Below are 26339 nucleotides of genomic sequence, written 5' to 3'. Positions count from 1 at the left end.
ATGCTCAAGCAATGAAACCACTCGTTTATCTAATTCCATCAGAGAGCACCCTACCCGACTTCCGCTCACTCTTGTCGAGTTGTGCCAGCTCTCAATTAGCCTTTCGTCCGGCTGGTCGTCCTGAACTCAACGACACTCGCTACTGTCAACTTCTCCGTCGATCAAGAAGCGACAGACTGCGAAACGAGAGACGCAAACCGCCCTTCCATTCCGTCTCGGCCGTTGTCAGTTTTAGGTATGTCATGCTCCTCAAACAATTATGACTGGGGGGGATGCTAGCTATCATGGTGTAACATGGTCAAAGTTGTTTTTACTTTCTAGAGAATATTCGCCGTAATTCATCATTACGCCGGAAAATTGCACACAAGTCATCCAAATTTAATGTTGACCACCCAAAATCGAATCTGTGACGTGTGAGAATCTGGGGTCATCAATCAGTCTTGAAGTTGCTGGCCGCGCGCCATGCCAACTCCCACTCATTCCGCAACTCGCCGCGTGCCTTTCACGTCCAGAAGACGAAGAAGAAGACGAAGACGAAGAAGAAGATGGCGAGGCTGCCGACCCCGGACCCTCTCACGGCCGTGACGCTGGTGTTCCGTTCGCGCTGCATCCACGCCTCCGCCGCCCTACGGCCTTCCTGGACGCTGCAGTGGAGATGGAACTGTGCAAGGCCTGCACGTTCAACTCCCTCCGCCTGCTGGACCGCATCTGGGACTCTTCGCTACCGGAAACGCACCCGTCTCCAGCGGAAGTGGGTCCGGGCAACGGGGGCTCGTGGACCCGACGCAAGTATCTGCGCACGGACCGCCACTACCGCCGCTTCCAGTTGCGTCGCGCCATCGTGGAAGCTGTCAAGATCGAGGACGCCAAGGCCGCGCTGCGGATGGTGCAGTGGCTCTGCACCAAGTTCCACGGCTGCATCGTCCCCGTCACCGCCGTCCACACAGCTGCGGGCAAAGGGAACCTGGACGTCTTGAAGTTCTTCAAGGCGATTGAGATCCCTGGGAGGAGGGACGGAGGCGCAGCCATGAGGGACGAGATCGAGAACGACAAGGGCCACGTCGTCCGTTGGGGGCGTCACGATATGGAGCACGCCGCTGCCAATAAGCAGTACGAGACCATTACGTGGCTCTACCAGAACACTTGCGCGCCTCGAGCCATGAAGAGCACGCTCATGACGGTAGTGAAGCACGGGGACATTAATCTCCTTGAGTGGCTTCGAGAGAAATATCCCACTCGGGGGTTCGACCCTGATACGGAGACGGAGGAGTACGAGCTGGAGGAACGAGACGCAATTCGATTCGTGGAGCCGTCTCGTCCGAGCTGGAATGGGAGGCCGGGGGACCTCTCGGGGGAGAACGTGGGCGAGCTACTGCGAGGAGACCCCGAGATCTTCATGCAGGAGGCCGCAGCTGCTGGGCAGCTTGAGGTCATGCAGTGGATGATCACGAACGGCTACGAGAGCAGCTGGAACTACCTGGCACTGGGTCCTGCGGTCGACGCAGACCGTTTGGATATTGTCAAGCTTCTGATCGACAATAAGCTGGTGGAGGCAGGTCGAGCGTTGCAGTCGTCAGCGGCGGCGTGCAACCTTGAGATGTCGAAAGAACTGTACACTGAGTACTGGGGGAAGATCACAGCGTCGCACTATTATCCAGCGCAGAGCTCGTTCTCGAAAAGTGACAATAACCCTCTTTGGATCTGCTCGGCTGTGATGACTTCAGCGATCGACGAGGGGAGTTTGGAGTTCGTGCAATGGCTCGTCGTCACCTTCAGCTCAGAGATCGACCTCTTTGAGGCCAGCTCGCTCACCGAGTGGGGGAAGAAGGTGCTTAGCCTCAACACGGCAGCTCGACGTGGAGACCTCCCACTGCTCAAGTACCTTCACAAGATCATGGTCGCAGCGAACGCCTCAACCAGCCGTCAACCGAAGAAGAAAGCGAGAGCTTCGCGCAAATGCGGGTTAACGTGCACATCTCGAGCAATGAACCAAGCCGCTGCTCGCAACCACCTCGATGTCGTCAAGTGGCTACACTCCAAGCGGACTGAAGGCTGCACAAAGAGTGCCATGGACCTCGCGGCGAAGAACGGACACTTGGAGATGGTGGAGTGGCTCGGTACGCACCGGTACGAGGGGTGCACGGTTGCCGCTATGGATGCCGCAGCGGGGAGAGGACACCTGGAAGTCGTCAAGTGGCTGCACCGTCATCGGTCAGAGGGATGCACGACACAACGCTGCAAGTGGTGGCCACCTGGAAGTCGTGGCGTGGCTGCATCACAATCGACCCGAAGGATGCACGGTCAAAGCTCTCTATGGAGCGGCTCAAAATGGACACCTCGACGTCGTTAAGTACCTCCATGGACAGGTCAAGGCTCAGTGCACGGCGAAAGCCATGGACGCCGCTGCTGCCAAGGGCCACCTAGAAGTCGTCAAGTGGCTGCATGAAAACCGCACCGAGGGCTGCACGGTCGCTGCGATGGATGGAGCCGCTCGCAATGGCAAGCTGGACATCATCAAGTGGCTCCACATGAATCGCTCGGAAGGCTGCACCAGTGCAGCTATGGACGACGCCAAAACGTTGGAGATCGTGCAGTGGCTACAGGCTAATCGAGTCGAGGGGTGCACGACCAAGGCGCTTGATCGCGCAGCGTCGGATGGAGACTTCGATCGCATTCTATTCTTGCACTCGCAACGCACTGAAGGCTGCAGGGGTGAAGCATTTTCGGAGACGTGTAAACACCCACTTTTTAAGGGCATGCGCAAACGAGTCATCGACTGGCCCACCGATAACATCAACGACTGGCTGGATGAACACTATCCCGATGAGAATTATGAGGATAGCGAGGAGAGGCTGGGCGTGGTCTTTGCGCAGGGGAACCTCTTCTTCATTGCCTGGTGAAGGTCGCACCATTACTTTGGGGAGCCTTGTTGGTATGTTCTGCTTGGCGATCCGTTCCCTAATACTAGTTTGGTCATTTTCCCAATTGGAGTGTGCTACCATCCCAACTATCAGCACAACATGTGCAACTCGGGGGCAGTGCAACTGGAGGTACACCGTGTCATCAACTAGAGTCATCAAAACCGACGAAGAGCGGCGAGGTCGATGCAAGAGACACTCGCATTGTGCTCACTTCTGACTTGGCCACCTTCCGCTCAAGTAATTCTCAAGACCCCCCCCCAAGATGGAGACCAAGTGGGCATTCCTGCAGCAGTGGCGGGAATCCCTTCAGTCTGTCCTCCAGATCCCTGAGACTGCCCACGACGCGGGACACATCCGCGCCTCCTTTCAATGTTGACCCGACGCACTGCCCGATGAGCAGAAGTTCGTCACCCCCGACACATGCGCGTAAACTTTCCCACCGATGCAAGACTCCTCAGTGAAAGAGACTCACTCCAACGGATCCGAGAAGCGCTGGAGCTCTTTGACTTCCTTCCAGCGGTCGACAACGCAGCCTTCGCGTCCCAGCTATCGGACTACCTGCTACCGTTCCAGGTGGGCACCGAATGGAGGCCTCACGACGGGGAATTGGCGAGTGGGGGCGTTGTCGCTACGAAGCCCATGGTGACGTGGGGCGAAATCTTCGGATGTCCGGACAACCCGTGGGAGAACTCGCAGGAGTTCCGCGCAGCCATGGCAAAGCTGGAGAAGAAGAAAGTGGGGAGGGGCGGCAACCACCATAATAAGGTTGCAACCAGCTTCTGGCGGGTCTTCAGCGACGCCATGCTCATGTTCAGCGGTCAGAAACTTGTGCGCGAGGGACAGAGAATTCGACCGCCGTCAATAAGGCACCATCAGTGTCTCTAACTAGATTTTTCTCCAGCCACTTCAGCACATCAAGGCGATCTTGAGCTGCCACCCCCTGCACGAGCACGTTTCCTGGTGTCATCACCGGCAAGCTGGCGCCGTGATCCAGTAACCACTCCGCCAGAGCGATATCTCCGTTCGTCACCGCGTAATGAAAAGCCTTGTTCCTATCGTAGCTAACATGTGGAACGTGCTGGAATAGCCACCACGCGACGTTGTTGTGGCCGTGCAACACCGCCACCTCCTGGGCGTCTCTGCTGCAATACACTCGATGCCCCACGACAATTTGTCCACCGGCAAATAAGGGAGCGGCACCCCGTGATAGTTGCTCCCTGAGCGAAGTGTTATCGTTATCGTGAATGAGCCGCAAGACTTCCATGGTCCCGACAGTGGCTGCCGTGGTCACCACTTGGGAGACGATAGGAAACCCCTGGAAGTTAGTGGATAGCCACTTCACCAGATCAAAATGTTTACGCTTCACTGCCTCCTCCAGCGACAGGTTGAAGTGGTTTAGGAGATAAGTAGTAGCGGTCGGAGCGGAGGTGACTCCGGAGAGACTAACTACAACCGCTATTGGTAGAATTGGCTTGGTTGAAGGCCTCAGAGGAGGCCCAGATGCGGTCCAGTAGTCGCAGAGAGTCAAACGCACAGGCCTTGTGCAACGGCAACTCTACCGACGAGTCAAGGAACTGTGAGACGGAGTTGGTGACGTGCAACAGGCCCATGAAGCTGCTCTTGGATCGAAAGAGGAGCTCCACAACAAGCAAAGGCGACACGACACCATGCGTGGGTTCATTCACGACAGGATTGTTGTCTATCTGATGAAGTGAATCTGTATTAAAAAAATGGTTTGCACTTAGTAAGGTGAATATTTGCTTCAGTTCACGCAAGAGTACAGCTTTACCTTCGTCTCGAAAGTCCATCGAGGTCACTTGTGCCGAATTCTTTTGTGGTGGAACTAATGGCTCTTATCAATAAAGTCGGTACGTCTTTTAAGTAATTCAATATACCTCATCATCATCACAAAAAATAAATAAATAAATAAAGTCGGTATCTTGTGAGAACATTTAAAAAAATATTACAAGAAAGTGATGCGTTTTGACTGTTTCTATCCATCTAAAACTACTGTCGTGGCTTCCTGTGAAAGGTGGGACTGAATAGGTTTTTTTTTCAGGCTCATCCTCCGAGAATATTTTTCAGCCGGCTCTAATCTTAGGAGTTGTATATATGTCTACCTGCACTACAGTTTTGCCGAGGGGAATCGGCTTCAAAATTCCATCGACTTTTAACGTAAATGTACAGTAGATGCATCGTCAGAAGAAACAAGTATTTCGAAGTAATAGTAAAAATAAAAGTCGCGGTGCCTTAGGTTGCCGCAGACAGCCGAAGCTTGCCGAGTGGTGTACAGTCGCGGTGACTCTGAATTACCGAGGATCGTCTGAGTCCATCGTAGTTGACTTGAAAGTGGTTTGGCAATTTACGCCGATCTTTTGACGAGGACGAATTGTTTCTCATGCAGCCCCCGTTCGTGTACGCAATTCTGGATAGTGGTCGAGCATCCACGCGTGAATCCTCGTTTCCTTGTGACGAGCAGCCAATTTCACGGTATCCGCGGTGCAGACATGTTTACATTGCGAGTGTAGAAACAGCAACAGCTCAAAATTTCCGCGATCGACAGCGCTGTTGATTGCGGCGCTTGTGCAGCCTTCCGAGCGATAGGAGTGAAGCCATTCCACTACGTGGAAGTGGCCCTGCTGCGCTGCCTGGTCTAACGCCGCTGTGGTGCATCCTTCACCTCGATTTCGATGTAGCCATTTCACAACCGCCAAGCGACCATTCTCTGCTGCTCCATCCAATGCTGCCACCTCCGAAGTGACCGGTATTACCGTCAATACCAGTTCAACCGGTCACTGTATGAGGCGGTGAAGCGTAAACATTTTGATTCGGTCAAGTCGCTGTCTGTCAACTTCCAGGGGTACCCGATCACCCCCATGGTGGTGACCGCCGCCGTCAGTGTCGGAGCCATGGACATCTTAAAGTTTTTCCGTGATAACGACAACATTTCGCTCAAGACGCAACTGCAAGCTACCAGTCCCAGCAAACGAGTTGTCGTGGGGCATCGAGTTCACTGGAGCAGAGACGCCCTGGAGGTGGCGGTGTTGCACGGCCACAACAGCGTCGTGTGGTGGCTATTGCAGCACGTTCCAGACGTGAGATACGATAGGAGCAAGGCTGTTCAGTACGCCGTCAAGAACGGGGACGTTATTCTGGCAGAGTGGCTGCTGTCTCATGGTGCTGTTTTGGTGCTGCCTATAGGACACAATTTAGTGCACGAGGTTGCAGCTCAAGGTCGCCTTGATGTGCTCCAGTGGCTCGAGAAAAATGAACCTATGCGAAGTACCGCTGGTGGGGTGTTGTTGATGGCAGCGGAGTATGGACATCTGGAGGTTGTGCGCTGGCTGCTGGACCTGGACTTGAGGAGTCATGCAAATGACAATCAGAGCCGACTGACGGATCTGGGAGGAGAGGCCAGTCTTGCAATCCACATTGCGGCGGTAAATGGACATCTTGAGATCGCAAAATACCTTCGAGCGCGGGCGGATAAACCTTTGAATGCTTATCAGCGCGCGGTGGAAAACGAGGAACACCTTCATCAGATTCGAAGTCTGAAAATACGCCTTGGAGAATTGTGCAAAGCTGCCAAGGTCACGATCGATACTTTAATCGAAGCCGGGAAGAATGGTCATGTTCATGTCGTGCAGTGGCTCTGGGTGGAGTACGTTTACGACCCAAAAGTCAGCGCATTTAGTACCGGTCGTCAGTAGACACAGGCCGATGGAACACCGATGGATGCCATTGCTGCGCGGGGAAACCTGAGGGTGCTGAAGTCGATGCAGAAGATTGGAGCTCCTACCGCTGATAGTCGGAAGCGCAACAGGGATGGATCCAATCGAGGCGGATACAAGTGCACGAGTAAAGCAATGGATGGTGCTGCGGCAAATGGGCACTTAGAGGTTGTCAAATGGCTTCATGAAAACAGGGAGGAGGGCTGCTCAAGTCGCGCAATGGATGGTGCTGCATCAGAAGGCCACCTGCCTGTAGTCCAGTGGCTACATGAAAACACAGCGAAAGGATATACAACCGCGGCGATGGACGGCGCTGCTACGAATGGACATCTTGACGTTGTGAAATGGCTGCACAATAATTTGAACGCTGGCTGCACGACGGACGCAATGGATGGAGCGGCGACAAAGGGGCGTCTTGATATTGTCCAGTGGCTGCATGAACATCGCAGTGAAGGGTGCACGGTCGCAGCAATGGACGGAGCAGCAGAGAATGGTCACTTGGCGGTTGTCAAATGGTTGCACCGTAATCGTGGTGAAGGATGCACGACGGTGGCGATGGACAAGGCGACGCTGCACGGCCACTTTCATGTTGTGCAATGGCTCCACACTCATTGCTCGGAAGGACGCACAAGCTCCGCTATCAACAGTGCGGTCGATCACAGGAATTTCGAGCTGTTGCTGTTCCTGTACTCACAATGCAAACAAGTCTGCACCGCGGAGACCGTGGAATTGGCAGCTCGCCACAAGGAAACCGGGATTTACGCCTGGATTCTCGACCAATATCCCTAATTTCGTACTCCACCGCGGGAATAGCGTGGTGATACAGTATTGACGTTGTTTTATCAGTTCGTGTACAGACTGAGTACAAATGAAGCACTTATGGTAATGTAATATCGCAACTACATCAGCTATGTTGCCATGTTGCATCTTTGATTAAAAAAAAACAAGTAGGGGGATGGAATCATGTGTCGAGCCAACTCAGTGTCTTTGTGTGTAAGAAACAAAGACGACACTCGAACCGAACAATATAATACGTCGAAGTAGCTGGCAGGAAATAATGGCTGGCGGCACATTGCGGATGTTGTTGGTGGGCCGCAACTGCCCAACCAAACTTCAATTACAATAATTGCGGGGCCTACGCGGCATCAGATCTTTGCCGGCCTGCTGAACGCTAGGATAACATTCGTAACATTTACTTTTTAATTACGCGACGAAGCTGGCTTACAACTGCCGTTGCTTCTTCAAACTTACAGATACTTAGACATGGCCAACGCAGAGCCCACCCAATCACACCATGGACACCCCATCGACGCCGCACTTAGAAGTCTGCGTCGAGCGTGAAGACCTGCTCCTCGGCCGCGACGCCGACGCCGGCCTTCGAGTACTCGCCCACACGCTTCTCGAAGAAGTTGGTCTTGCCCTGCAGCGAGATCATGTCCATCCAGTCGAAGGGGTTCTTGACGTTGTAGAGCTTGGGCACGCCCAGCGAGTACAGCAGGCGGTCGGCCACGAACTCGATGTACTGGCACATGAGCGTCGAGTTCATGCCGATGAGCTCCACGGGCAGCGAGTCGCACACGAACTCGTGCTCGATGGTGACGGCCTCACGAACGATTTCGTGCACGCGGCTCTCGGGCAGTTTGTTGACCAGCTTGGAGTACATGAGGCACGCGAAGTCCGTGTGCATGCCCTCGTCGCGGCTGATGAGCTCGTTGGAGAAGCTCAGGCCGGGCATGAGGCCGCGCTTCTTGAGCCAGAAGATGGAGCAGAAGGAGCCCGAGAAGAAGATGCCTTCAACCGCAGCGAACGCCAGCAGACGCTCCGGGTACGACGACACCCGCGGGTCGCACCACTTGAGCGCCCAGTGCGCCTTCTTCTTGACGCACGGGATCGTCTCAATAGCGCGCAACAGGTGGTTCTTCTCCATCGTATCCTTGATGTACGTGTCGATGAGCAGCGAGTAGACCTCGGCGTGGATGTTCTCGATGGCGATCTGGAAGCCGTAGAAGCAGCGCGCCTCGGGCACCTGCACTTCGTTGCTGAAGTTCATGGCCAGGTTCTCGTTCACGATGCCGTCGCTCGCCGCGAAGAAGGCCAGCACGTGCTTGATGAAGAACCGCTCGTTGTCCGTCAGCTTCTGCCAGTCGTTCAGGTCGTGCACCAGGTCCAACTCCTCGGCCGTCCAGAACGAGGCCTCGGCCTTCTTGTACATCTGCCACACGTCGTGCTCCTGGATCGGGAACAGCACGAACCGGTTCGGGTTCGACACCAAGTACGGCTCCGGCTGCAGCTCGCCGTTAACCTCCTTGCGTTTGTACTCAGACATCTCGAGCTTCGGCTGCTCTTCCTCCTCCTGGGACTTGTTGTCGTGAATGACAATTCCTTTGGCGAAGTTGTCCGCGAAGTGCGGGCTCAGCTCCTGCTCCGGCTGCTCCGGCGACGCGACCACCGCGGCGCGCACAGTCGAGGCTGCGACCATTGTAGCGGGTTTGGACTGGAGGTTTGGCTGCTCGGTGGAGGCGATGGATGCGGCGAGGAGTTGAAATGCTCGGCTTGGGTAGAGGTCTGTAGAGGGGAGTCGAGTCGCTTGCTGGGTCGAGAGTTAGATCCGAAATGACAAGCTGAGCGCTTGGAACGCTGACAGGCAGACCGACCAAGCTCGATCGCAATCCCGCGCGTTGACAGCTGAATAAAGTCGGGTTTGGGACCGTTCATCACGGTCGTAGATTTACATGTACCGGTGTCCGCTCCTGATCCCGACATCTGCGTCTATACATGCCTCGGATTAAAATCTTATAGCGTCGGAGGGTGAGGGGGTGAGGAAAGATTCGTCTGCTCCCTCTCCGTCTGGGGAGGCAGCCGCGGAGTGAGCTAGTTCATTCGAAACCGATTCATCAGAGATGAGGACGATGCTGCTTCCAGCAGACTGCTCATCGTGTATCGAGTTAGCGACCAAAGTTGAAGTGATCTTCCTTAACAGTGTCGGTTGATAGTTCGCCTTGATCTTAAGCAATGACTGCACGAACGAGTTCCAGCTCACGAGCCTTTACGGACTCGCACCAAAGGGGGGGTCTATAGATTGAATTGCAAGTAGAAACTTGTGCTGAAGTATCTAACAATACTACGTAGTACTGTGCGTGTGTGTGCTAATGGAAGGATTTCAAGTCGAAATTCAAGTCACAACGCCTCAAGTCACTTGAATCACGAGTGCATTCAAGTCAGTGGTAGGATGGACACCCACTTCATTACCGAAATTGGAGTACAAGGGAGAGCGATGGAGGAGGAGCAAGAAGCGTGGTTCCAGTTGGTGAACAGACAAGGAGGACCAATTGCTCCCCTGAAGTGTGTGGCTGTGTTGAGCAGTACATCCGTCGACTCCTTCCGCAGAGCAGCTTTTCCTACGTTTTCTTGCTGGTTTCCCGCTGATTTAACTGCCTCGAACCTCAACGTGTTCGCCAACATGGCTGCGTACCAGAATGAGACTCCATTGAAAGTGTCCGAATCTGTGGGGACCTTGGGGAAGAGCCCTGTCGACCCGCTGCTCGTGGAGATTCCCAAGGTTTGGTTTGGGAACAGAACCAAGTTTTGGTTTCTGTTGGTGGATGCTGGTACGCGGGACACGCTTGCGGGCACTAGAGAATATTCGGTCTCTCTAATTGAAGAGAGCAGTGCAGGCGCTCTTCGTGGAATAGTACTCGAGATGCTTTTGCCACACACTCCAACTGAATCGCCGGTGGAAGCGTGTAAGCTCAAGATCTTCAAGAGCCGCCAAGCGTATGAGCCATGGGCGAAGATGATCAGATTGGAGACCAAGCAGAGTGCGCTCATTGTTGAAGTGCCAAGCCTCTCTGCGATTGATCCAGCGTCACAACTCGGTTCCCGTAAAATGGATCAGCTCGAAGACGCTCTTGAAACTGAATCCCCACGAAAGAAGCCTAGGCTGCTACAATCACGGCTTGCGCCTGCAGTGCCAGTGTTCGAGGGCTACTTCTCGGTTCCATTGGAGAGCATCGCCGCCTTCCAGACGATAAAGCAGGGGTTCTCCGACACAAGATTACCTGAACGACCGCTGTTTCTGCTCTATGGTCCTCGACAGTTTGGGAAAACAACCATTGCCTACGGATCGACACCTGGCTGGCTGCTGAAGTTCCTGATGTGATGTGCGATTCTATCGAGTTGCTGGGTATCGAAAACGGAGCCCACTTCGGGCAGAATTTGGGTGATCCATTCGACACGCAAAGCACATGCTCAGACTCGGTATCATTGCTAAATGTGGTGGAGGCATCCGCCGCGCGCACGAAGAAAAGGGTGTGCCTTATCGTGGACGGGTTGGACTCCCTGTCCGCGGACCGAGCTTTGATAAGGGTCTTTCTATCGGTGCTTCGTGAGTTAAAGGTGACATCCTACTTTTATGGATTCCTTGGGGTCGGCAGTTCCGCTTTGGCGTGCCACCATGAGCTTGCTTCTGACAACCCACGTGCTAGCTTATACGCTGAAACCAAGCTGTTGCAAGCCGAGTCATTTTCAGCGATGCAGATGGCTGCGTTTTTCGAGCTGATCGAGCCATGTTTTAACTTTGCGAAGTCTCTTCGGCAGGCGATTATGGAGTATTCTGGTGGCGCACCTGGCGTATTTGGTTCGCTGGTTCGCTACATGGCTACGCATACGAAGTGGACGAAAGAGTGGTGTGAATAGGAGCCCTGGTTTAAGCTGGTTGCCTTTTCGGATTACCTGCTACTCAACAACGCGTACTTTTGTATGAATAAGGAAATATGCGGCTTGGCAGCGTTGGAGAGGCGAGCACTGAAATATGCGCTTCAGGAAAAAAACGTGACCGCCAGGGAGTTGCAGACACTTTGTGGCGAGTCTATCACGAGTGGAGAGAAGATTGCCGACAAATTGCTAGACGTGGGAATTCTGGTACAAGCAATGGATGGAAAGTTCCGAGACGGTGCACCGCGTTTGTGTCGAAGCACTGCCCGAACGAGATGTACAAGCTATTGAGAATGCTGGAGACCCGCTGGTGCTGCTATCTGCTGCCGTTCGTGAGATGAGACCAGAGGTCATTACAGACCTTGTCTTCGGAAACGATAAATGTCCGCCTGTGGCAGCATTTCACCAGGAGTTGTTCTGTACGATGCGAGATATTTTGAAGGAGACGCAACGGTTTACGAGAGACCGTCTCAAAGCGCAGTCGCCCAACAGCGCACACAGAGCCGATATTATCGTTGAGGACGAAAGTGTTCGATTCGGTTTTGAAGTGAAAGTCGGCTTGTCAGACGAAACCGCGGTTGTTGGGGCGGTGCGGCAAGCTGACGAGTATCGCGTTTTCTATTCGGCCAAGCAAATGTTCCTAGTGATTTTTACTCCGCCTGGGAGCAATTCCCCTGAAGTGAACAGCGTGAAAGAGTTCCCCGAAGTCAAGATCATTCGGGTTCGCTTCGATGAAAGCTGCAACACGTTTTGTTCTCTGTTGGTGAAGCAGGACAGGATCCATTAACGAAACGCAGGCACATGCCGATGCGCTTCCGAATGGAAATGATGTTGAGTGTAATTGACAAATTCTCGCTTTAGTTGAGCTTTTGCTGCGATCAACGAAGTTAAAACATCAGCGCCTGCAATGACCGATGAGAATGTCGCAAAACCACCAAAACTAGCAATTTGAAACGCGAAGGTTTTTTTTCTCGTTGCAGACTACCGCTCAGTGCAGCTACAAGTCCGATGGCTAACCATTTCACGGCGTACTAGGCAGTAGCCAAGCAATCAAGATCCTAAAGTTCCTAGGACCGACTAGACCGATCCGAGCAGTTAATTCGTCACGTGTCTTGACCACTTCAACGTTAAGACAGGTGTATGTCGCTTTGGCTTTGGGCCCGGAAGTCAGAAACCGCAGCGTTACGCAGAACTCGCCTCGCTCTCGAGAGCTTGTGCTGCGTCCCATGTTGCTCACGGCCACAGTCGAGAACTAAATGGCAAGAGCAACGTCTCTGAGTTGGACGTCAAGGGGATCTGGTCAGTTCAGCGGTCCGCGAGGTGACCTCCAACTCACGACCTTGCGCAGGAAATCATGCATCAAAAATCTGCGAGCGTTCTCAAGGCCAAGACGTCGAAGGTTAGCACTGCTGGGCCACTTACTCGCACCCTGTTGCCCCCTCTCAAAGGGACCCGCCCCTCTGCCGTTGCATCCGCGACAGCACGACTTGTCTACCGTATCTGCTGCGGGCGGATACGTAGTCCTATTGAAGGGCGACGACGGCATGCTAAATGCTCGAGCGACAGCAAAACCAGCAGCTGGTACACAATTCACGCTTCATGACGCAGCACTCAACGTTCACTCGATCGTGCGGCGCCCGTGTGCAATGCAGGCGCAGCGCTGCCCCACCGGAAGCAACCAGCGCCTAAAGTTCCGAAAGCTGCGGACTAAGATCTGCTAAGGTTCTAGATCATGCGAGTCAAGCGCGAGTGTCCCTTCATGCGCCATCTTGCCCTTTGTTGCCTCAAAAATGCAAAGGCAATGCAAAAGCTTGCTTATCGGAGCTCGCTTCAACTGTGAAACAGCTGGGGGAGCTGGCAGGTGTATGTCGCTTTGGCCCAAGCACCAAAAGCAGCCCCACGAGCTCACATGGGGAAACCGCAGCGTTACGCGGCATCGGTGGCAACTTGGCGGCCGCGAGCGAGAGCCACAGCCACTGACTCACTGACTGGTCCGGAGCCGACTTCCGCGAATGGTATCTTGCCGTTCCGCGGCAGTCGTCATCGTCCATCGCCGCGTACGTGCCGCACCCCTCCCTTAACCGTTGCCGCCACACCTAAAAGCGGCAAAACGCTGCACTTAACCTGCAGAGTACGGCCTTGCAAGCGGCAAAAGCCTTCTCGCCCTGTTGCCTCCCAATGGAGCGCAACAAGGCAGTCACCGGCAAACTGTCTCAGACATCGCATCAGCTTTGCCTGTACCCATCGCGTTGAAGGCAACAACGGGCGCGCCCTTTCTGGGCGCGCCTCGACCAATCGGGCGCCTTCCAAACCCCCGCACAATTGCACGACAGCTCGCGGGCTCTTGCCCGGACGCCTTCCCCAGCGTTTCGCGCGCGCCAGGCCAGCGCCGCCGCTCACTCTCCGATTCTCCGTTCAATAGATCCGTCCGGAGGCGGCCGCACGCGCGCGCGATCCCCAACCTGCCTGGAAGCCCAGGGGAGGAGACGACTACCGATAGTACCTAACCACCTATCCAGACTGGCAACACCCAACCCGCTCGGCTTGATCTCTCTATCTCCCCGCTTCAAGTTCGCTTTTTAAGCTTACCTTAACCGGCCGAGTTTCCCTTAACCTGCAGAATCCTGCAATTATGCTCGAGTTCCCCCTGCACGACGGCTTCTTCCCGCAGATCGCGCTGAGCCGCGAGGAGGTCAAGTACTACAAGCGCCTGGGCAAGGAGCGCGTGGCGCAGCTCATGCGCATCATCGAGGACGCCGACTGCGCCTACAAGTGGACCAGCGCGGCGTCCACGCGCATCCACCGGTCACGCCTGCCGGGGCGCGCGCCGCGCGCGGACGCGACGGTGCCGAGCGTGTCGTGCCAGCGCGCCAACTTCCTCGACTTCCAGCCGGCCAGCAAGTCCACGCACGCGTCCACTTTGCTCAAGGCGAGCGTGCAATTGTCCGACACCAAAGTGGACGAAATCCTGCGCGCAGTCTCGAAGGTTAAGACCAAGGACTGCCGCAAGGCCATGCGCTACATGCACGGGGACGCGTTCGTGGACGGCCGCACGCTCTTCACGTTCCCGCAGCAGAGCTCGCGCTCGGGCAGCGACGCCACCGAGGGGCGCGCGCCCTCCAGGGGCTCCTACTCGTACCGCGCCATCAAGTGGCACGCGTTCAAAACCCAGCGGCCGAGACACGGCGAGGACGACAAGATTTTGGACTTCTGCTATTTAGAGTACGCCGGCAAGAAGAAACCCCACCCCGGGTCCAACGTCGTGGGCTTTTGCGTGCAGGAGTCCATCTCGAGGGACCGAGAAGTACCCACTTTGGAGAATTTCGGCATCGCCCGGGGCTATTTGTCCCGAATGGGCATAATTGTGTCCAAGACGCACCAGCCCAACACGTTCAAGGTGACGTCCATTTGCCAGATCGACGGGGACTTGAACCCCATTGTGAGGGGCGTGCTGGAGGAGCTCATGAAGAAGACGGTGTGCGCGGTGGCGAAAATCCCCGGACTTGTGGCGAGACAGAGAGTGAGCAGCTTGAGGTTCGTGGAGCAGTGGCAGTGGGTGCCCAACTCGGACCGCAAGGCGTGCGCCGTGTGTCTGCGAGGCTTTTACTTCCGTCGCAAACACCACTGCAGAACGTGCGGAGAGGTCGTGTGCTCGTCCTGCGCGTTGCTGCGGGAATTGGAGGAGCCCATCTTTGACATCACCCACTTGAGGGTGTGTTCCGCCTGTATGACGAGTGCCGGCGCGCGCCAGCAGCAACTTTCGGCGCTCAGTGCCACCGGAACAGGAGACGAACCGGCGTCGTCGACGTCCAACGACACCGAGTCGTACATCCGCGGCCTGCGCAGTCCGCAGCATAATTCGTACGAAGACATGATTTTCCAGATGCGCGAGTCGCGCGATCGTGACCGTCGACAGAGCGACTTGGCCATGGAAGTGCTGGAGGCCTCGTCCGAGACGGAGTTAAAGCCGGTGTACCCGCAGCGCAAGGTTAACGTCAGCCCGCAACTGCGCGCTCGGGACAAGATGCAGGCGCTGACGGATGTTGTGACTCATATTCGAGAGGTCCGTGACACGATAAACCTCACGATGTCCGAGGCGGCGTATGGAGAACGTCAAGATGCGGACAGCGACGAGATCGAAGAGTTCAACGACATGTACAGCGAGATCACCAGTATCCGCGACGCTCTGGAGAGTTCAGTCTCGAACTTTGATGCTGCGCTGGCTAACGCTACGAATGCAGCTCCTGCCATGTATTACTCGGGGCCCAGCGATCGCAGTCAGGACTCTCAGAGAGACGGCGGGAGCGACCATGGCACTGCGATGTCTGCCGAGCAGTTCAACTCTGTGGCTCGTATCACGTTCGCTGCAGCTCGTGCGACGCGACAGGCTGGCCAGGCCTTCCTATCCACCTTCTCAGATGCAGGAGACCGCCACGAGGCTACTAATGGCCACAATAACCAGGAGGAGCACGACCACGACGGCGTGTCAGCGAGCTCTGCATCCGTGGCCAGCTACCCGACAGTGTATGACAGCGACGACGACAGCTCGGCTCAGAGTCCAGACCCGTACTCCGCGTCGAACTACGAGAAGCTCATGGCCACGTATCAGCCAGAGCACGACGGCTCGGAGCATGAAGACGATGACGATGACGACGCGCAATCGCACAACTTTGCAGACTCGGTGCGCCGCGCCACGGAAATCCACGAGCTGGAGAAGAAGATTCGGGACTTGCAGCGCAGCCTGGAGGACGCGCAGCGGAAGCTTTCAGTAATCGACAGCGACGAACCCGAGCCGGAAGCGCGATCCCGCCAGCGACTCGAAGCAGCTCGAGACCGCTCGGCGCAGATGGAAATCGAGAGCGTGTTCGAGATCTTTGGCGAGCGTGGCGACGAGAAGAGTTCGATCCTCGGTGACGCGTCTTCATCGGTCTCGTCTGGCCCGAGGGCGATGTCGCTGCCTTCCGATGCTATTGGGTCGAGGGGTTTGACGACCCAGGAGCTCGTGTCGGAGCTTCGAGGCGTGATGGCGTCGAGTGAGACTCCTGTGCGAGCAAGCGGGGGATCCCGGAAGTCCGTGTCCAGACCTCCGACCCCACCGCTGCCTCCGACAGTGATGAAGGCTCCAATTAGCCCTCCTCCACCCCCGCCGCCCCCCATGTCCCCGCCCAAGAAGCACGTGTCTCCGGATTACAGAATGCGGCACTCGTTTAACAAGTCGACTAAGCCGAATGGCGACCTGAACAGCAGCAACGGCAGCACCAAGAAAGCACCAGGTCTTAACCGGCCTTCTGCTTCCCCCACCGAGGGGTCCTACTTGCAGGCGCTGGGCACGACTGGAGGCACCAGATACGGCGGTGACGACGACTACGCTTCGTCTTCATCCGACGAAGAGAGCTTCGATGACTCGTCCGATGACTTGTCGATGCTTAGCAGCGATGGTCTCCGCGAGCCTCAGTTCAAGAAGTACCAGGGCCCCGACGCGTTCTATGTGGAGGAGGATCTGAGTGCGTTGCTCAAAAAGAGGAAGACGGCCGAGGCTGGAGCGTCCCCACCGATCAACCCAGCTGACTCGCCCAGTTCGCCACTGACCCCGGCTCCTGCCGTCAATAGGGACGAGCGAGATGAGCTCCGAGAGCTCATGGCGGGACTCGTTCGTCCTCGAAGCTCGTCGCTCCCGTTCCAGTCAAGTCAAATGGGTGGCGCGTCGTCCGGTGAACCGCAAGACTACGACAAGCCGTCATGGAGCGACGATGCTCCTGATCGCATCCCCACAGCACACCAAATCGAGGAGGCGGTGCGCGAGATCCGCGCGTGCCTCGCCAGCTGCCGCTGCGAGTGCCCGTCCGACACGGAGCGCGCGCGCAAGCTCACGTCCATCTTCAAGGTCCTGCGCTCGCTTCACCGCGAGGGCGTGCGCTCCAAGTTCCGCACGCTGCAGCACGACGACATCCGCTACTCCAAGATGCTCAAGGCCACCCCCAGCATTATCAAGCTGCTCAAGCTCGCTGGCTACGTGTCCCTGCAGCAGAAGCTCACCATGCGTCGCGTGGACCAGGACTACCTCGCTCTGTTCCTGCGGGAGCTCGAGCAGGAGCTGCACTCGTCCACCGTCGCCTGAGCTGAGCTACATACAGTACCTATCAACATATTTTTGCTATCAATGCATAAAGAGAGATCACCGAAGTACAGACTACTCAAGACTACAAGACTATCAGCATAGACTACGTATAAACCATACCGTGATAAACTACGTCTGCCAATTTGAACACACTCCAGCATCATTAATATCTACTACTGTAGATACATCAATTAATCCTGTCCTCCTACATTGGGTGCCTGCCAAAAGGGTCATAAGGACCCGGAGTAAATGCAGCAGATATGCTCGGCATAAGCTAACATAAATCTCGTGAGACCGGAAAATCGTCTCGATAACTGGCGGTTATGCCGTGTACCCATCTTAACGACTTACTATGAATATGTCGACCATCATTCTTGTGAAGATCGCCTGTCAATGACAGGCTGTCATATATCTTCTTCCACCAGCCGCTTGTGAATCGCGCGTCGAACAGCGCCCAGGTCCTTGTTGTAGCTCACGTAGGCCTTGCACAGCACACACAGAGCGTCGCACGTATCATTCTGGAGCTCCATCACCGCGGCAGCGTGGGCAGAAGATAAACTGCAGAAAGATCTAGCCATAGGAATGTCCGGAGCAAAGTGACGCTGTAGGGCGAATAGACGTGGTACTTGGGCATTTGTAATCGAACGGAGTTGTTGTCGATAAGCATGTTGTGGCGGGTGCAACTAGGCTATATGTCGACATATCCACCCGCATATCTGCGGTAACTATGTTAGGTCCTTATGACCCTTTTGGCAGGCACCCATCAGAGGTCCGAAATAATAATTGCGATCCAATAAATAATTGGGTTTTGCAATACTAATTTTTATTATTGGAGATCAACGATTCCAATACAATACAGTATTGTACCAATTATTGACAATTAATATGAAAAAAGGTTGCACGGGCGCCAAACATAGCAAAGTACGTCATAACAGGATAGTTAGGTCTACATACGCAACGATTAAGGAGCAGTAAAAGCCATAATGGGCAATCAACATCTTTAGAAACCAATATGTACGCAAGTCAGAACATCAATGACGTCCAGATGTAGTGAATCCCGCCGAACACATCACATCAGGGGACGGCAGCGGATGGCAATCCACTAGGGACTTGAGCTTTATGTTTTGATATAGTGTGTACGCCTTTTGAGGCAATTTAGGAGAAAAAGCGAAGTGGGTCCGCGAAGCAGTTGATCATACAAAATGCTTAGTCTGTAACCTCATATCAGGTGCACACACTATGAAGTGTGTCTGTGTGAAGCTTGACTGGTCATGATGCGGTGAACCCATTACCTGTGGCTGGCGTGGGTCACCGCCGCGACATGCTATCGAGCCCTTAACTGCGGTGATACCAAGGTGAAACCCTGGAATCCACTACACCAGATTAACGATATATAGCAAGATCCAGATATATCTCGCTCACGTATTACTACCGGTAGGTTGTTTAAGCATCCACCATGCAAAGTTTTCTAAAGCAACACCCCAAAAAGTGTTTCCAAACGACTCTGTAATCATATGACGCACAGAAAGTGGTTTATTTCTTCTGTAGAAATGCCTCAAATTGAAGAGCAGTATATGTATATTGCGGCAATTTTTATTATTTCTCCTTGTTGAATTGTAATTTTTATTACGGTCTGATCTCGTACTCAATTCAATATAGTACTGTATTTTCGGACCTCTGGCGCCCATTTACTCCAGCAGCTGAAGACAGAACGTATTGCAAGTTTCATCGAAGCGAACCTGAATGATCTTGACTTCGGGGAACTCTTTCACGCTGTTCACTTCAGGGGAATTGCTCCCAGGCGGAGTAAAAATCACTAGGAACATTTGCTTGGCCGAATAGAAAACGCGATACTCGTCAGCTTGCCGCACCGCCCCAACAACCGCGGTTTCGTCTGACAAGCCGACTTTCACTTCAAAACCGAATCGAACACTTTCGTCCTCAACGATAATATCGGCTCTGTGTGCGCTGTTGGGCGACTGCGCTTTGAGACGGTCTCTCGTAAACCGTTGCGTCTCCTTCAAAATATCTCGCATCGTACAGAACAACTCCTGGTGAAATGCTGCCACAGGCGGACATTTATCGTTTCCGAAGACAAGGTCTGTAATGACCTCTGGTCTCATCTCACGAACGGCAGCAGATAGCAGCACCAGCGGGTCTCCAGCATTCTCAATAGCTTGTACATCTCGTTCGGGCAGTGCTTCGACACAAACGCGGTGCACCGTCTCGGAACTTTCCATCCATTGCTTGTACCAGAATTCCCACGTCTAGCAATTTGTCGGCAATCTTCTCTCCACTCGTGATAGACTCGCCACAAAGTGTCTGCAACTCCCTGGCGGTCACGTTTTTTTCCTGAAGCGCATATTTCAGTGCTCGCCTCTCCAACGCTGCCAAGCCGCATATTTCCTTATTCATACAAAAGTACGCGTTGTTGAGTAGCAGGTAATCCGAAAAGGCAACCAGCTTAAACCAGGGCTCCTATTCACACCACTCTTTCGTCCACTTCGTATGCGTAGCCATGTAGCGAACCAGCGAACCAAATACGCCAGGTGCGCCACCAGAATACTCCATAATCGCCTGCCGAAGAGACTTCGCAAAGTTAAAACATGGCTCGATCAGCTCGAAAAACGCAGCCATCTGCATCGCTGAAAATGACTCGGCTTGCAACAGCTTGGTTTCAGCGTATAAGCTAGCACGTGGGTTGTCAGAAGCAAGCTCATGGTGGCACGCCAAAGCGGAACTGCCGACCCCAAGGAATCCATAAAAGTAGGATGTCACCTTTAACTCACGAAGCACCGATAGAAAGACCCTTATCAAAGCTCGGTCCGCGGACAGGGAGTCCACCCCGTCCACGATAAGGCACACCCTTTTCTTCGTGCGCGCGGCGGATGCCTCCACCACATTTAGCAATGATACCGAGTCTGAGCATGTGCTTTGCGTGTCGAATGGATCACCCAAATTCTGCCCGAAGTGGGCTCCGTTTTCGATACCCAGCAACTCGATAGAATCGCACATCACATCAGGAACTTCAGCAGCCAGCCAGGTGTCGATCCGTAGGCAATGGTTGTTTTCCCAAACTGTCGAGGACCATAGAGCAGAAACAGCGGTCGTTCAGGTAATCTTGTGTCGGAGAACCCCTGCTTTATCGTCTGGAAGGCGGCGATGCTCTCCAATGGAACCGAGAAGTAGCCCTCGAACACTGGCACTGCAGGCGCAAGCCGTGATTGTAGCAGCCTAGGCTTCTTTCGTGGGGATTCAGTTTCAAGAGCGTCTTCGAGCTGATCCATTTTACGGGAACCGAGTTGACGCTGGATCAATCGCAGGGAGGCTTGGCACTTCAACAATGAGCGCACTCTGCTTGGTCTCCAATCTGATCATCTTCGCCCATGGCTCATACGCTTGGCGGCTCTTGAAGATCTTGAGTTTACACGCTTCCACCGGCGATTCAGTTGGAGTGTGTGGCAAAAGCATCTCGAGTACTATTCCACCTGCACTGCCTCTTCAATTAGAGAGACCGAATATTCTCTAGTGCCCGCAAGCGTGTCCCGCGTACCAGCATCCACCAACAGAAACCAAAACTTGGTTCTGTTCCCAAACCAAACCTTGGGAATCTCCACGAGCAGCGGGTCGACAGGGCTCTTCCCCAAGGTCCCCACAGATTCGGACACTTTCAATGGAGTCTCATTCTGGTACGCAGCCATGTTGGTGAACACGTTGAGGTTCGAGGCAGTTAAATAAGCGGGAAACCAGCAAGAAAACGTAGGAAAAGCTGCTCTGCGGAAGGAGTCGACGGATGTACTGCTCAACACAGCCACACACGCAGCCATGTTGGTGAACACTTTTAGGTCCGATACCTTCTGACTTGACTTTCGTCTGACCCAGCGTGGAGGTCGAGACTCATGCAACACGCTGGTGCCGCGCAGCTCGGGCAAAAGCAGCGAAAGGCGTCGACACGGACGAATTTATCGCGAAGGCGTGTGCCGCGGATTGGCGGCAGTGCAAGATCGACCGGTTCGTGAAGGATCAGATTCGTCGGCGCGAGGTGGAACTCAGTGTTACGCGCTCGTATCGCACGGTGTGCAATGGCTACCGACGCTATTGCGGTCACAATGTTCTAATGAACCTGGCGCCGTTAGGATCTCTCACGCCAGCAGCTGCAGTGCAGCTGCAGAATGACATAACGTGCGTGCCGTGGTCAGGTTCACAGAGTTTATTTCAGAAGCTCGTATCCTGGACGAGCAGTCCGAGTACTGTTCGCTTCCAGACTTGGAGAACGTGTTCGTGGCGGCCAACCTCGAGCTCACGCAGGAGGCGAAGGAGAAGGGCAACCCAGACCGCAGTCTCATGCGGTTCGGGTTTCTCGAGTGCGTCATTCGCATCGCAAATACTTTCAAAGTACGCGCTCTGTTAGTACTCAACTTCTGCTGTATTGAGAATTGATTTGGTATGATTTCCCCCTTTTCTTTCTTACAGCCAACGCGTGCGATACCCCCGCAAAAGCTGTTGACAAGCTGATGCAGGAAAATAGAGTTTAGAAGACGCAAACGAGTTCCGGCCTGTACACGGAAGAGGTCAGTGACGTCTTCACGGAGCACATAACCCTGGTGCGTCTGTTCTCTCTTGGGTATCTAGAATCAATCGTTGGTATCATCTAACCGTTCGTATAACAGCTACATAAGCTATACGATGCTCACATGGGCAAGTATTGCAAGCCTGGCGAGAAGCAGGGGATGCATCTTGTCGAGTTTCTCGCCCTCTTGTAAGTCACTCCATGTGTCGTATCAAATGCCAACATCCTTTGTTCTTTCGCTTCCACAGAGAAAACTAGCAAATATTTTCCAATTCGTTCCGAGTGCGCGACGTGAAGGATCCGTTCCTGGCGTGCAAGCTGGTGGTTCTGGACGAGATTACCACCATGGGCCACAAAAACAATATCTCGCCGATTTCATGGAGATCATTCAACGCGTGAGTGTCTAGCGGCCCGTGCAGCGCGCAACTATTGCAGAAGAGAGTGCCACAGGCACGGAGGAGGACAGTGAACCGGAAGACGCTGGCGATAAATTTGACACTGGCGGCATTGGAGAGACTTCACAAGCTGGTGAGACGGTTGCTGTAGCGGACAACCTCCGTTAAGACAGAGCCCATGTTGAGGACGAAATATATGTCGATGCAGAGCTCCGTCGCTCATGATAGGGGTTGCTCTCCGTGGCCTGCTGCGGGCTCGGGGGATAGAGGTAATACTCAACGCAAGGCCCGATCGACTGTCGACCGGCTTGCTCTGTTCTGCGACGGCACGACGTGGCTCTGCTTCAGGGGCGGATCTTGGCCTTAAAAAATGGGGGGGGCAACTCCAGCTTAAAAAATATTTGTAAAAATGTTTGTGTTGGGGGGTCGAGCTAGATGAGGATACGACGGTCCCTTAAGTCACGAAAAGCGTCTAGGATAGCTTCTTGATCTACCGTGGCAGATAAATCATTCTCGATACTGAGCAGCAGTAAATCCAGCACCCATGCCTCACGCATGGTCGTTCGAAGCCTTGTCTTCAACCTCTTCATGGCCGAAAAAGAGCGTTCCGTTTCTGCGGTAGACACTGGCAAAACACATACTAGCCGAATCAAGCGGTGTAATGTAGGGAAGCTAGGGATCATGTCCTGCTAGGTCAACGCTTTGCTGAGTTCCTCTGTAAACACCAGCCCAGCGAATCGTTTGTCCCTCTTCGCCGTGTTGACGAATCTGTTGGCTTGGCTCTCTATGGCCGTCAAAGTCAAATGCGTAAAAGTCCGACGCGATTCGTACAATATCCGCAGTATTCCACCTAGCAAATGAGCGACGTGGACTTATTCCGCCACACAATTCCATTAGCCGCACCATCCGACCTCCGAATTGCGACTCTAATTCGGTTGGTAGGGCCCTTTTCGCGCATACATTTGCAGTACTTGACTCAGAAGAGAGGGGGCGGCAACAAGTTGTCGAACACGGAAGAGGTTCGGCGGGCGATGCGCAGGATCGTTTACAACAAAGTCTGAGGTCGTTAGGTACATTGTAGAGAGTGCACCATAACACGTTGGCCTTGTCATCTTGCTCTTGGAGCGTAGGAGGGAGAGGTTCTGGAAGCGTATTGGGTAGCTCGCGCTTGGGAGAGTGAACGCGGGGCTGTTTGCTGAAAAATGTTGTTATCGGCGTAGCCTTTAGCCGCTTTTTGCCGCTCATGCTGGTTGCACACGAGATTCTAGGAATGGCAAACCCTCTACACAACCGAAAGAGGCAATCAAAAAAATAACGACCAGCCAAAAAAATGGGAGGCATGCGCCCCCCATTTGCCTGATAGATCCGACCCTGCTCTGCTTCAACAACTCAAACGCAAGACCTCATGTGGACCCCAAAGGACTGCGCAGCCTCTTTTTCAGGCTCCAAGCAGATGACCTTCGCCACGGGGCTCTTTTCTTCGAACAGAGAGGGAACGGGGGGCGTCGTTAGCGCATAGCGAATGAGTGGGCGATCCATCGCGGTTATGGTCGGCATCTTTATGGTCCTGGGAGAGCTCTCGATAAGGGGAAGTCGAGAGGGCTGCGGCAAACGGACGTGAGCTGCAGTCGATCGGTGGAAGAAGAGCTGGCTGCTGCTGGGTATATAACATTCGCAAGCGGGGTCCCATTGGGGTTCAAATCTGCTGTGTGCTGGTCGTGGGGGCTAGCTGCGCTCTCATTATTAATAGCAGGGCAGAAGAACCACACTGTACGTGTCACTTCAACTAGAGTGATGATCACAAAGTTGCTTAAGAAAGAGAGACCCGGTTTGGTACCCGGTTTTGGAAAGTTACAAGTTTATTGCCGGGGCCAAGCACAGGTCTTCGACCTGTGAACAAGCTTTTTTGCAGCGAAGCTCGGTAGTAGAGCTACACAACTACTTACATATCACTTTCGTAAATTCTACTTAGTACAGTAGCTAAAGTGTTTCACTACCGACGTTACAAACAATGTTTATAATACGTACCGTTGTTCTGGACCAAATCGAAAAGACCACAGCCTCAAGCGCTAAGACCGCGCGACTTCACGCAACAAGGTTGTTGCTGCTGGTAAATCTGTGGCGTACGCCTGCCTGAACCCGCCGTTGCACCACACCCTGGAATGCGGGTGTGTAGCGATGCCATGGAGCAAGAAGTACTAAGCTCCGCCGAGTGCAAATTTGTGGCGACTTCGCATTCCAAGAACTCGCAGGGGGATGTTGCGACTACGATGGTGTGGTTGCGCTCAACGATGTGGCTGCAGCTTACCACTGCAGCCTGTGCCAGCCTCCTTGAGTCACGACGAAGCTCTGCACTTGGGATTACGGTGCAACGTACCATGGTCGTTTCAACTTCTCCTGAACGGAAACGGACGACTTCAACTTGCGACTTCGACTTCGATTGAGGCCACCGCTGTCGCGCAGAAGCCTAGGGATGAATCCGTTGTCAATCTAAGCTCTTGAATACACCTCCACGCCCGTCCCCATATGTGAGGCCCATAGACACAAGCAACATATTCACGTGTTCAAGAGCACTCGCGAGCTACCATCTCACCGCGATCACAGATGAGCTGCGTGCATCATCGAAAAGCGCTGTCATGAGATGCAGTTGACTGCATCTCACGAGGCGTTCAACGCACACACCGTGTTTCCGTTACACTTGCAACTGGGCTCATGCATGAACACAAGCTCATGCTTGTGTGGAGAACCCACCGAGTGTCAGTGTCGAAGGATCAGTGCGATACTGCCGCTTCTGGGGCTCCTCCAGTCCTCCCAGACTGCTCATTTACAATTCAGCGACCTCGAAAACATGACTCCCCACCAAGCACCAGCGATGCTATCTTTCAAGCTGCTCGGTGCCATCGCAGCCTTCACCTCCGCTTTGTTGACCAAGCAAGCGGCGCAGAGCTTCTGTATCCACGGCATCAACTACAACCCCCGCATCGGGCCAGACTGGGCTGCTCAAGGTCAGCAATGCAAGAGCGCCGCGGACATCCAGGCGGACATGGAGACGCTGTATCAAGTAACGGGATCCGTCCGCCTCTATGGGCTCGGGGACTGCGACCAAGTCTCCAGAGTTTTGCCTGCCGCCATCAACACCGGCCTGAGTGTGTCGCTGGGCCTCTGGGTGAGTGGGGATGAAGCTGTGTTCGATGCGGAGTTCTCTAGGCTCCAAACCTTGATCCAGCAGCACTCGAGTCTCTTCTCGGGCGGCAGCATCGTCGACATCCACGTGGGGAGCGAAGCCGTGTATCGGAAGGAGATCACGGCCGAGGAGAACATTGCGTATCTCCAACGAGTGAAGGCTCTGCTCGCCGCGTACAGCTTGGCGTCTGTGCCCGTGACAATCGCCGAGATCGGGGACGTCTACTTGGCGCACCCGAATCTCATCGACGCTGTCGACGTCGTTCAAGCAAATGGGTTTCCGATGTGGGAGAAGATCGCAGTTGAAAACGCTGTCCAGTACTTCGACACGAGGATGCAGCCCCTGTACCAACAGGCTGCGGCGCTCGGCAAGAGGGTGGAGATTGGCGAGACTGGCTGGGCGTCGGGTGGCTCGAGCCCCAAGGCGTCCGAGGCGTCTCCGGTGAATGCGGCTCGCTACTTCTACAACTTCTTCCAGATGGCCCAGGCGCGCAACCTCCCGTTCTACTATTTCGAGGGCTTTGACGAGGAGTGGAAGATCACCGCCAGCAACGCCACCGTCGAGGGGTACTTCGGACTCTTCCACGAGGACCGGACGCTCAAGGCGGAGATCGCCAACCTCGCCCTGGGCCCCAACTGCCCCGTCATCAGAAACGAGGAGGCCAGCGCCAGCTCCACGGGCTCCAACACGAACGGAGGCCAAACATA

The 26339-nt window shown here is 54.3% G+C and overlaps 9 protein-coding genes across 9 annotated transcripts; 6 read left to right on the top strand and 3 right to left on the bottom strand.

The window, feature by feature from the left end:
- Positions 1–628: 628 nt before the first annotated feature.
- Positions 629–2350, top strand: PHYSODRAFT_509529 (hypothetical protein; the record flags this gene model as incomplete). The annotated part of the gene is made up of 2 exons (XM_009530293.1): positions 629–1242; positions 2065–2350. Coding segments are annotated over 2 exons (900 nt in total), but the record flags the coding sequence as incomplete, so codon positions are not given.
- A 43-nt stretch (positions 2351–2393) lies between these two features.
- Positions 2394–7441, top strand: PHYSODRAFT_506579 (hypothetical protein; the record flags this gene model as incomplete). Its single annotated transcript, XM_009530292.1, has 2 exons — positions 2394–2553; positions 6762–7441. 2 exons carry the CDS (start codon positions 2394–2396, stop codon positions 7439–7441), a joined length of 840 nt encoding a protein of 279 aa, XP_009528587.1.
- Positions 7442–7970: 529 nt separating this feature from the next.
- Positions 7971–9252, bottom strand: PHYSODRAFT_346505 (hypothetical protein; the record flags this gene model as incomplete). The annotated part of the gene is made up of 1 exon (XM_009530291.1): positions 7971–9252. Exon 1 carries the CDS (start codon positions 9129–9131, stop codon positions 7971–7973), a length of 1161 nt encoding a protein of 386 aa, XP_009528586.1. The 5' UTR covers positions 9132–9252.
- Positions 9253–10112: 860 nt separating this feature from the next.
- PHYSODRAFT_301644 (hypothetical protein) lies at positions 10113–12152 on the top strand (the record flags this gene model as incomplete). Its single annotated transcript, XM_009530290.1, has 4 exons — positions 10113–10807; positions 10905–11036; positions 11137–11296; positions 11559–12152. 4 exons carry the CDS (start codon positions 10113–10115, stop codon positions 12150–12152), a joined length of 1581 nt encoding a protein of 526 aa, XP_009528585.1.
- A 1122-nt stretch (positions 12153–13274) lies between these two features.
- PHYSODRAFT_560979 (hypothetical protein) lies at positions 13275–17483 on the top strand (the record flags this gene model as incomplete). The annotated part of the gene is made up of 3 exons (XM_009530289.1): positions 13275–13778; positions 14055–14804; positions 15120–17483. 3 exons carry the CDS (start codon positions 13275–13277, stop codon positions 17481–17483), a joined length of 3618 nt encoding a protein of 1205 aa, XP_009528584.1.
- A 1688-nt stretch (positions 17484–19171) lies between these two features.
- PHYSODRAFT_301642 (hypothetical protein) lies at positions 19172–21184 on the bottom strand (the record flags this gene model as incomplete). The annotated part of the gene is made up of 5 exons (XM_009530288.1): positions 19172–19750; positions 20013–20172; positions 20273–20404; positions 20502–20791; positions 20972–21184. 5 exons carry the CDS (start codon positions 21182–21184, stop codon positions 19172–19174), a joined length of 1374 nt encoding a protein of 457 aa, XP_009528583.1.
- Positions 21185–21565: 381 nt separating this feature from the next.
- Positions 21566–22616, top strand: PHYSODRAFT_301641 (hypothetical protein; the record flags this gene model as incomplete). The annotated part of the gene is made up of 5 exons (XM_009530287.1): positions 21566–21594; positions 21683–21878; positions 22154–22242; positions 22372–22448; positions 22489–22616. 5 exons carry the CDS (start codon positions 21566–21568, stop codon positions 22614–22616), a joined length of 519 nt encoding a protein of 172 aa, XP_009528582.1.
- Positions 22617–23120: 504 nt separating this feature from the next.
- Positions 23121–23693, bottom strand: PHYSODRAFT_301640 (hypothetical protein; the record flags this gene model as incomplete). The annotated part of the gene is made up of 1 exon (XM_009530286.1): positions 23121–23693. One exon carries the CDS (start codon positions 23691–23693, stop codon positions 23121–23123), a length of 573 nt encoding a protein of 190 aa, XP_009528581.1.
- A 1627-nt stretch (positions 23694–25320) lies between these two features.
- On the top strand, positions 25321–26235 carry PHYSODRAFT_509708 (hypothetical protein; the record flags this gene model as incomplete). The annotated part of the gene is made up of 1 exon (XM_009530285.1): positions 25321–26235. A coding segment is annotated over one exon (915 nt), but the record flags the coding sequence as incomplete, so codon positions are not given.
- Positions 26236–26339: the final 104 nt, after the last annotated feature.

This window comes from Phytophthora sojae, assembly GCF_000149755.1.
Source record: "Phytophthora sojae unplaced genomic scaffold PHYSOscaffold_5, whole genome shotgun sequence".
Taxonomy (NCBI): Eukaryota; Oomycota; class Peronosporomycetes; order Peronosporales; family Peronosporaceae; genus Phytophthora; species Phytophthora sojae.
The sequence above is the reverse complement of the archived record's forward strand: the minus strand, read 5'-3'. Positions and strand labels throughout refer to the sequence as shown.